A 10191-nucleotide genomic window follows, 5' to 3' on the forward strand; every position below is an offset into this window, starting at 1 on the left:
TACTGTAGTATCCACATATCTTTCGTTTTCTATTATTTTCCTCTGTTGTAAAATGTGATTTTTAAGAACTGGAGTGATCGATGTCTCGTATGTCATTACCAACTCCCATTTGATTACGGTATTCTTTCTTCGGAAAAATCACCAGCTTAAATATCTGTACATAAAATGATAATGTTGTATTAAGCTTAAATACAACATTATACAACTATTTTGAAATTTTACAGTTTCATAATGCAATAAATTCGGCAATTGCCCTCCAAGCAAAAGGAAAGAAAAAGGATACGCAACAAATTTGTACAAAAATCCAAATAAGAAGTGTGCTGTTTGCAAGCCGCTGAAAAATTAGTCTGAAATTAGTGAGATGCGTTTCCTCAAAATCAATGGGAAATGGCGTTAACTGTATGAAAACCACTGTTTTCCATGGTACGTGTATAACCTTACCTAAGTAATGATTTAGGTTTGAAGTATGAAAGTAAAGTAATCCAGCATAAAAGTAAATTAAAAGATAGAAAAACGATAAGTATCTTGCATTATTGTGTAAGTGTTGCGGTTCGTGTGCGCAGAGCCAACTGTTGTCCGGACGGCAGGTTCTGACTGGAGGGTTGCACGAGGCCCGGTTGGCCGTAGAAGAGACATCGAACAGCGTCCCGGTATTCTGCACTCAGAAGAAGGAATATAAACTGCAAATTGAAGATGTACTGAGTATTTTGTGGGTTTTTGCGTATGCGGCATGTGTTTACTGCTTTCAGAAAAATATTGTATATCCGGGTATTTGTCTAATTACTGGCCAGACTTGTTAAGGCTTGGCTGTCGTAGTCGTGAACAAGGAACAGTTTTTTTACTCTGATGCTGGTCTTGTGACCAGACCTAGGTCTGTTTGATAGTTGACGGTTTGTCTGCTTAGCCTATAGCCTTTTCTTGATTTAGGGTGTTACTAATTTTCCGTACGCCATGCGGAAGGGCACCCTACTGCATCACACACTGCTATGCCTTTCGTACCGGTGTTCCGGCAAATCCACAGAGCTGCACCGTCTTCAGCCAGATGAACGCCGTGGGTATCCTGAATACTGCCGGGTAATATGTGAGGATAACTGGCACTGGGATGAAACACACCAGATACCACAGATACGACACAATTAGCATGCGCCCCACCGTGCGACGCCGCTGTTGAACGTTGTCGGTACGCGTCAGGGCGGCATCGGTCGATATGACCGGTGATTTACGTATACGCTGACTGAATGCCATCTGCACCACCAGAGCGGCGTAGAATATCCCCTGGATCACTGTTGGTATAGTGCTGCCGATAGCGACGAACATACTGGCCAAGGGACCTTCCTTGGTGCCCATAGCGCAATTACCCAACGGATAGAAGCGCCCAAAGTATCCGCCCTGGTTCCGTAGCGGAGGGACGGACACGAGTAGCCCAAAAGCACAGCTGATGGCCACCATTACCACGAGGGACTTCCGCTTCATCCACTGTTCGTATCTTAAAGAAATTAACAATTATTTGCGTGCTTTAATGGACGTGAAATCCACACTGCAAGAGCACTTTAGTTAACGGCAGTGCAAGGTTTTAATTTTCAATGCTTTCTTAAAGCATAAATTAATTACGCCGACCAATGTAAGGCTAAAACAGAAGGAATTCAGTATATCTCTCTCAGGCTTGAAAATTTAATAAAATCAATAAATAGTGTGAAGTTCTCCTTTGCGCGAAATTAAATAATCATAGACTCAGGACTCAGAATGGCATACGACATACTTATGCGGAATAAATATGGCGACGAAACGGCTAACCGCCACGAACGCTCCCGCCCAGTTGGAAGTACAATTAAGCATCACTAGAAAAAAGATGGACACTTCACAGACGTCATCCGCCTGAAACTGCCGACCCAGCTGCGACATCAGCAAAACAACGAACGACATCGGCATGAATATCGCGGTGTTAAGCAGATCCAAGCAGAGCAGATAGCCGATCAAGAAGGTCGATGCACGGCGCATATGCTTCTGGACGCAGAACGCGGTGATCAAGCAGCCGGAACTCAAGGTCCCGGCAATACAGATTAGTAAAGTGACCGTGAACCATACGATCACCGACGTTCTATCTAAAACAACCATCGACACCGACAGTGCGGCGGGCCGCGTAGAGACGTTAAGGGACGTAATGTTTGTCGAAGACATTATCCTTGATAGTTGAAACAACAGTCGTGATATAATAAAGTAATATACAGAATAGCGTTGTATGTCTGTTGCAAGCTACACTACTTGACAGGTTGTGGAAGTAAACGTCGAATGCGTACATCAATAACCATATAACCAGCTTGAGGATGCTGATATGCTCCAGAAATTTCTTGGTACCGTGACTTCCAGCTACAGTGAGTACTTGCTGGTCCCATTTCAACGCGGACATTGGTTTGTTCCTTTGTTTGTGGATACGGCGAAAGGCGATCTAATAATATTATAGGACACAATAATAAGCGCGGGTGGAGTGAGAACACTACAGAATGCTCCACATTGTCGTAAGGGGATGTGTTGTGTTCAACTGGATCCATTACGTGACGTAAGCACTGCACGCTGTGTAACATTCATTTATTCTGCGATCGTTTTGCCGTGCACCCAGAATAGTGCTGCTTCCTTTTGTGTAATGTTGCAGTATGCAGCTACATCCGCTTCCAGTTCCATGACGTCCATGCCGATACCTTTGCCATAAACAATAAAAAGCGCCTGAGAGTACCAGCTTTCCAAGACTGGAAGATAGTAATTTTCTTGATATTATGCGAGACAGAAATAACTGATAAACGTCTACTGCTAAAAAAAGCTGACGATACTAGATGCTTTCGTTCGGTTGACACAGTGTTCTTTCTGTCTGGATGTTGTCGCTGTTATCATTTTGTCAACCACCTCAGTTATCATTGTTTTCCACCGTGCCTTCTTTTTGTTCACCGCTGTAACGGGGTGCTGCCCCGTTGCAGGAATACAATAACTTCACTATGATTACATTAACTTAACATTATTACATCATTATTACATTAACTTCATTATTATTACTGAGATGATGACAATTCGAATAATCTACAGAAAGCTTATCACCTGATGGCTCGATACACAGATTTTTAAATTTATGTCATATCCTCAAGATGTGCTCAAGATTTTCTTCCCACAATATTCAAATTTTGCCGAGGGCCTCGAAGAAACATTGACAGAATGCCTTTGCGCCTCATGACAACCGACTCAACGTCCAGACTCTACAATAAAGCCGGGTACAGTAGCCGTTGAATGATACTTCAGGTTTGCACGCTTGACGCTTGCGTAGCATGAATTCTCCTCATATAGCGCAGCGTTGCATCCGAGAAAGGCTGCCGTCTGTTAACGTATGAATAGAAAATATTCCATAAAACAGTAAGCGCTCACCGTATCAGACGAATAAGCTCGTTACCTCCTGCAAAGTGCGTAGAGGCAGGTAAGATTAGCCTGTTGGCCTTCGCAGTGCTTAAACATGGAGAAGTTGAATTGCCGTAACGAGTTAAACACCGAATCACAGCAGATGGCAAAGAATATATACTGACATCCATATTTCTTAACCACGACCCACAAAAAATAATAATTGAAGGCAAGCAAATTTTCAAAGGCGGTTTTTCGCAATTGTTTTGTTTATAGATTCACAAATGTGTTTAGCATCATGCTGAATGAGTTACGGAAAAATGCGATCGGTCGCCGTTTTGGCACTCGTAAGTTTCGGCAGCTTTGGTAGGTACAGAGGGTGATTTCGCAATATGCTTCCAGCACGGGAAAATATTCCCGAAAATTTCCCTTTCTATTCTTTTAATCTGTTTGGCAACTAGTCTTGTGGGATAAAGTGTGCCTAATTGTTCAATATAATTTGTTTAGTTCGAGCGATAAACATGGCACGAAAAACCGATTTAAAAACAAGGTACCGTGTGCCGGCGCTATCAACAAATTGTAAAAGCCACAAAAAAATCGCCGAGTGTTTGATGAGCAAAGGGATCGCTATTTCTCATACTACAGTGAATAAGATCTTGAAACTTTATGGGCCCGAGAGTGAAGGGAATGTTTCGCCTGTAAAACGCCGAGAAACTCAGTGCCTACCCAAAGTTCCCACAAAGTCCCTCATCGCCGAAGTCAAGAGGGTTATCTCAACACCGAATCCACCGCCTCAGAGTCAGTTGGCAAGGAAATTTAGGACATCCTAGTACATGATATCGAAGATTGTTCTTCAGGATATTGAAGCTAAAGTACGTAAAAGAGTCAAAGTACATCCCCTATCCAATAAGCAGGCAAAACAGCGTGTTTCTCGTAGTCCCCGATTTGCCAAATTTCTGAACCAGCGAAATTTACTGCACATCATTTTAATCGACGAAGCATGAGTCTATCTTGATTATACGGGCAAGCGAAGAAAGATCTGCTACTAGTTTAAAGGATCCAAAAATCCCGAAAATTTGATAAAATTTTGCAAAGTTAAAAAACCACTAGGTGTTATGTTTATCGCCGGAATTTTTTATCGTGGCCTAACAGTGATCCGGTTCATTCCTCCCACTCCTAAAATAACCGCCGATCTCTACATACAAAACGTGTTAGAGCCATTGGTGCAAGCAGACTTCCCCCGTGTCTATCCAGGTGAAGAAAGGAAGGTAGTACTGCATCAGGACTCTCTCCCGCACATACTTCCAAAGAAACCTGCCAGCGGCTAGCTTCGCGGCATCCGAAACATTCCGAAGGGCTTGTGGCCGAGCAACCCACCGGACTAAACATCAATGGATTTTGGAACGAATGGGATTTTTAAAAGAATTTTGTATCGCAAGTATGCAGCGTCGCTTCGCGGTTTGTTAACAGTCGCGCGCCGATCTTTGTCTAGTATTTCAATTACCCTGAGCCGTCAAATACTTCTTTTCTGGCGTTATCGTGTGGAGTTGATGGCAGAGAAGAAGGGCTTTCAGATGGAGCAAATATTAAAATAAAGTCAATGCAGCGGAGATTATAATAAATTTATGAGTAGAGTGGAAGCATATTGCGAAATCACCCTCTGTACGACGTGAACTGTAATTATATTCTTTGTGTTGTTTACTTTCTAGAAGTTTAGTTTTAGGCTGTCCAGTTCTATATATGGCGTCAATAACCTCTCACATAGACAAATATAAAAAGATTTAACTTAATTACCTGATTTAAAACGGTTCCGTTACCGTATTATCTCATCAGCTTCGTGTGAAACCTGAATTGAATTGAGGTGGTAATAGGCCTTAACCTCGCACCTGAAAGAATTTTAATTTCTACGGTTCGCCCACTGGACACTCGTTCTCGTACTTTAAACATTATCGCAGGCGAAACAAGGGGAACTGAATTGGCTCTTTATCTTAATAAGTTCTTACGCTCCATGTACGTAAGCCTCCTTACACAGGATAAGCCAAAGCTGGAAATCCTCCGGATACAAAAACAAACCTTCTTTTCCAGCCAACAGTTAGCGCTCTGCAGTGCTATGTATCCCTGAGCGTGCCGACGGGTTACGTCAAGTCCGGAGTGGAAACCTGCGCACTGGGTGAGGTGTGCATGGTGAGATTTGCCTACACCAACAAAGCGACAGACGGACAAGGTACGGTATAACAACTGGCGGATATGATACAGTTTACTACAGTAAACAAGTACTGTAATTTCCAGCTGAAGCAACTCGACAGTTTACTGGCCAGTGGCACTATCTTGGTGACTGACCGCCGGCCAGTAACGAATACTTTCTGACCGACAAAACTCTTACCCGATAGTTTATTGCAACAAAAAAGCGAAAATCAACAGCTTTTAAATGACTACCTATCTGCTAAATACCGAAGATTTGCTGATGACATTCGGCTGAATGACATAAGAGTTTTCGAGAAGGAGAAGACAATAAGATATCTAAGAAAAAGCAGAAATAAACATAAGAGAAGAACCGAAAGGTCACGAAATGGTTTTGGCAAAATATTTTAGCATGCACAAAATTAAATACGAGATAAGATATTACTTAAGATATTTGGCAGGCGTAGAGACGTACCGCACCTGTATACAGGCCACCGCCCAGACGAAAATGGACTGCTACGGCATCGGCACAGGCTTGGAGGTGAGGTGCTTATGTAACACTGACGGACGCAATGCGGAGTGGATGTAAAAGCTTGTCCGGCAATTTCTGTCGTAAAGGTACAGCTAGCGCGAAATTTGCGCTTAAAATGATGGCCACGTCACTACCTCTTATCGGGTTGCCTAAATGCGCTCCGCAGATAGATTGCCCATTACTACACCGACCGTTTTCTAACCACCTTCAGCCAGGCAGTTACTGTTATTCTCATTAAATTACCTGGCGTGCACCAAGCCACCTGCCAGCCAGATGCGTGTTACGTATTTAAGCAGTGGGGCGTGGCGCGCCGTAGCATAGAGTTTGGCGTAACACGCAAATTTGTATACTTCGCTGTATTGAACCGGCAGAAATTACCGGACAAGCTTGTACACAGCGGAGGAGTGCAACGCGATGCTCGCGCCAGCACACCGTCCCTCCATCTGTTGGCTCTCCTTCACTGCCATGTTGTATGACTTATTATTGGTTCCCTAAAGAACAGTTGGAGATTTTATTCAGTTCTGGTTTATTTAATTGGATTTCATTCTGTTTTATTTTATTCAACATCCATCTTGACCAGTGCTACTGGATAAACTGACAAATTTTCTGGCTTTTGTAGTGCTGAATTTTGCAGTGTGTCAACGGTAGTTTGTTCGATATACGAGTCGCAACAATCTTATTCCCAAAATGCAGCCACCATAGCCCGAAAAACTGTTGAGCTTTTGCCCATTGTCCTTAAAGGTTATGTTCTGATGGCGTGCGAGCGTTATACTCTGTCGCCTTCTGAGTTTCAACGTCATTTCACTGTACAAGTTTAATCAAGAGGCGTTAAAGCCAATAAATGAACATTTACTTTGTGGCTTGTATTATGCGCCTATATTGGCGTTTAAAAATACGGCCACTGTAAAACAGTTATCGGCATTATCGCAATAACAAATTTACGGCAATATCTCAATATTTAGTGAGGTTCTGAAACACTGTACTCAATAACTGAATTACAAAAAACTAATACGATTGAAATAATTATTTTATAATTACATTTGCCGTGCATCATGATCAGCCATGCAAGATGCCATGCAAGATAAAAGTCAGAGCACAACATATGTCGGGTACGGCGACCAAGGATCAAGAAATGGGTAAGAGAATGGGAAACGATCTGCTATAGAGTCTACTTTATTTGGATTACCCTGCTGCGGATACGGTTCTACTGCATGTATGGCCTTTGAAACAAGTAACTTTTATCAAATTAGGTCTTTTAGTGACTTCTTAGATGCTCACTACCAAACGTGGCTCTGCCGGACGTATGTACGCTGCAACATAGTCTTTTTGATATCTTTTGCAAAACGATGTTAATTCAGTCTAAGAACTTTTATTGCAGCGCACTTATAGTACTGCGAAATGAGCCCGAATGCACTTTAGAACACCTGTACAGTCCAGTGATGCTACCGATGTGAAGCAACGACTTCATTGCCGAAACTTCACTAACGGCAACACAAAACTGTTGTATTTAGCCGTGACGCCATCCGAATGGTCCAGAATGACGGCATAGCTTGAACTTCCGTAACGGACACAAGTGAAGCAAAGCACTCACAAGTCACAAGTGAATTAGGAAGACCTTCGCTGCGCTCCGGTCAATAAAAAAATGTAGGGCTCTACTGCAAAAAGTATTCCGCTCTAGTATTTAGGCTCTGTTAATCCGCTCCATTGCAAACTGAAAGACAAACCGGGCCTAAGCCAAGAACGACTAATTTGCCCTGCTGTACCAAGCAGTTACGCGGTGTCTAAAAACGGACAAGCTAAACATTTAGCTGGCGCAACGAGTGAAACACAGAACCATAACTAACGGGAAAGCAAGCCAACATCCAACAACACTATACTGAAACATCACTCCGGCATTAGCTCCTCGTGCCGTCTAAAAATAGCAAAATCAGTTATAAATCTCTGCGACTTCATATGTGGTGAGAATAACGTTTTTGACTGGAAGTGCTCAGATTAAGAAGCGCTTTGCCTGGTGCTTGCATTTCTTTAAAAGCGAGCGTATTTTCGGAACCAGTATTGCGCGCAAATATTTTTGTTTGTAAAGTTGCAAAAGTGAATAGCGTTCTGCTGTTACGGAAAATGCGGTCGATTGTAGTTTTTGGCCTCCTGTATTTCGCAGTCTACGGTAGGTACGATATTTACTTTCTTTGATTTTCCCCTTTCCAGCAGTTTGATTTAGGCTGTTAAATACTAACTAAGGGTAAAACGTTTTTATTTTTCTTCTTCATCGCTCACTGCCGAAAAACAAGCAAATACCCCGCAATTGTTGATTCAAATACTCATCATTGCCAGATTACTGAGATTAAACTGGACTGTGTACAGTGTATGTAATAGGTGCCAATCCTCTGCAAAAATTCAGTAAAATACGCAGTACAATGTCGAAGTTAGACTTAACAGAGGTTTTATTTTAATTACTGCTCGCACTCGTCCGTGTGTCTGTGAGGCTTGTTTAATCACTGAAAAATTCATGCAACCCCGCCCTGGCCTTGGATTTCATACTACCGACCCTGAATTCTTCGGAAAATTTATGTTCTTTCAACTTTTTCAAACATTTTGTTGAAATCAATGAAGTCTAAGCTTTTAAACTATTAATTCAAACCGCTTCCGGCTAATCAACAAATGGCAGCCTCCTGGTATGGCAGCGCAATTTAGCCTATGCAGCCAAAACATTCAGCGAAGCATTTTTTCTGATCATCAGAATAATTTACGTTTTTCTTGGGTTGCTGAATGAAAGGCAAGAACAAAGTGTAAAAAACCTTTTTTTGTGAATAACAGGCCATTTCACACCAGCTTGAGGTGAACCCAATGACTTCGCCTCCGCGAAACAGAAGAAACCTTCGTGTACAGATAAATGCAAATATAGAGTGTTAAAGCCAGTTAATTAAAATAAGTAAACTTGATTTAATACTTTATCTTAATAAGTTGTTACGCTCTGTGTAAGCTTGCTTAGATAGGTTCAGCCAAGAGTTTAAAAACCGACGGATTCCGAAATGAACCTTTTTATTGAAGGCATGGAAGTAAGTGCTCTACAGTGCTATGTATTCCTGCATTTGTCGACGGGGAACATCTTCTCCAGAGTGGAAACATGCGAACTGGGTGAAGTGTGCATGGTGAAATTTACCAAGAAATCAACAAACGCACAAGGTAAAACAGTTGGCGGCAGTGGTTCACTGTACTACAATTTCCACGCCGGCAGTTTGCTTGTCACTATTTTGGTAACCGATCGGTCAACCCCCCCTTTTTTATGACCGACAAACCCTTGTCCGATGTTTTGCTAAAGTGGCAAATCGACGATCGGCGAGTCTTTTGAATTTCTGCTCAACATCGACGATTTGCTGGTGACATTCGGCTGAACGTCAAAAATAAAAAAAATAAAAATATTCCGTAGAGACTAAGGAAAATCAAAACGATTTCTCAGAGAACAGCAGTTGAACAAAGAACCGCACCGAAATGTAAGCTGTCGCTCACAGAATTCGATTCGACGAAATATTTGGTCAACGATTTCACAAAGAAGCAAATATTGTCGGTCCGTCCAGTCAGCACTATCTCGGTCGTTGAATTGTGGATTAGCTTAGTGAATAGTGACTTGGACCGGGAACCGACGTTCACCGTTCATTTCATTTTATCAATACGGACGCATGGACAGAATCAAATAAGTACTTTGTAATGAAGATATTTTGCAGACATAGAGCCATATCGCACCTGTTGGCGGATAACCGCCGAACAAAAACTGGGCTGCTCCGGCATCGGCTCACGTTCGCATTTGACGTGCTACTGTAACACCGATGGATGCAATGCGGAGTGGGCATACACAACAGACCAGGTCAACGCGATGCTTGCGCCAGCACATCGTCCCACCGTTTGCTGGCTCTCCTTCACTGTCATGATGTCCGCCTTATTGATGGTTCCCTGAAAAGCAGGCATAAATCTCTTCACTTTTGGTATAATTATCAACATCCGTCTTAATCCGTGCTACGGGATATGCTGTTTGCCTTGTTAATGCTGTTCGCTTTATTAATAGTTCCCTAATGAACAGGAGTATATACTCTGTACTCGGTTTT

At 42.4% G+C, this 10191-nt stretch overlaps 3 protein-coding genes across 3 annotated transcripts; 2 read left to right on the forward strand and 1 right to left on the reverse strand.

Annotated features, from left to right (window-relative positions):
- Positions 1-984: 984 nt before the first annotated feature.
- LOC129592523 (uncharacterized) lies at positions 985-2237 on the reverse strand. Its single transcript, XM_055488580.1, has 2 exons — positions 1760-2237; positions 985-1486 (listed from the first exon to the last, which is right to left on the reverse strand). Exons 1-2 carry the CDS (start codon positions 2176-2178, stop codon positions 985-987), a joined length of 921 nt encoding a protein of 306 aa, XP_055344555.1. The 5' UTR covers positions 2179-2237.
- A 2157-nt stretch (positions 2238-4394) lies between these two features.
- LOC129592524 (uncharacterized) lies at positions 4395-4973 on the forward strand. The gene is made up of 2 exons (XM_055488581.1): positions 4395-4672; positions 4871-4973. Exons 1-2 carry the CDS (start codon positions 4494-4496, stop codon positions 4971-4973), a joined length of 282 nt encoding a protein of 93 aa, XP_055344556.1. The 5' UTR covers positions 4395-4493.
- A 3110-nt stretch (positions 4974-8083) lies between these two features.
- LOC129592567 (uncharacterized) lies at positions 8084-10191 on the forward strand. Its single transcript, XM_055488634.1, has 3 exons — positions 8084-8255; positions 9140-9274; positions 9814-10191. The coding sequence occupies exons 1-3, from the start codon at positions 8210-8212 to the stop codon at positions 10041-10043; spliced, it is 411 nt and encodes a 136-aa protein (XP_055344609.1). The 5' UTR covers positions 8084-8209; the 3' UTR covers positions 10044-10191.

The sequence above is a fragment of the Paramacrobiotus metropolitanus genome, unplaced genomic scaffold, assembly GCF_019649055.1.
Source record: "Paramacrobiotus metropolitanus isolate TYO unplaced genomic scaffold, Prichtersi_v1.0 Parri_scaffold0000053, whole genome shotgun sequence".
Lineage (NCBI taxonomy): Eukaryota > Metazoa > Tardigrada > Eutardigrada > Parachela > Macrobiotidae > Paramacrobiotus > Paramacrobiotus metropolitanus.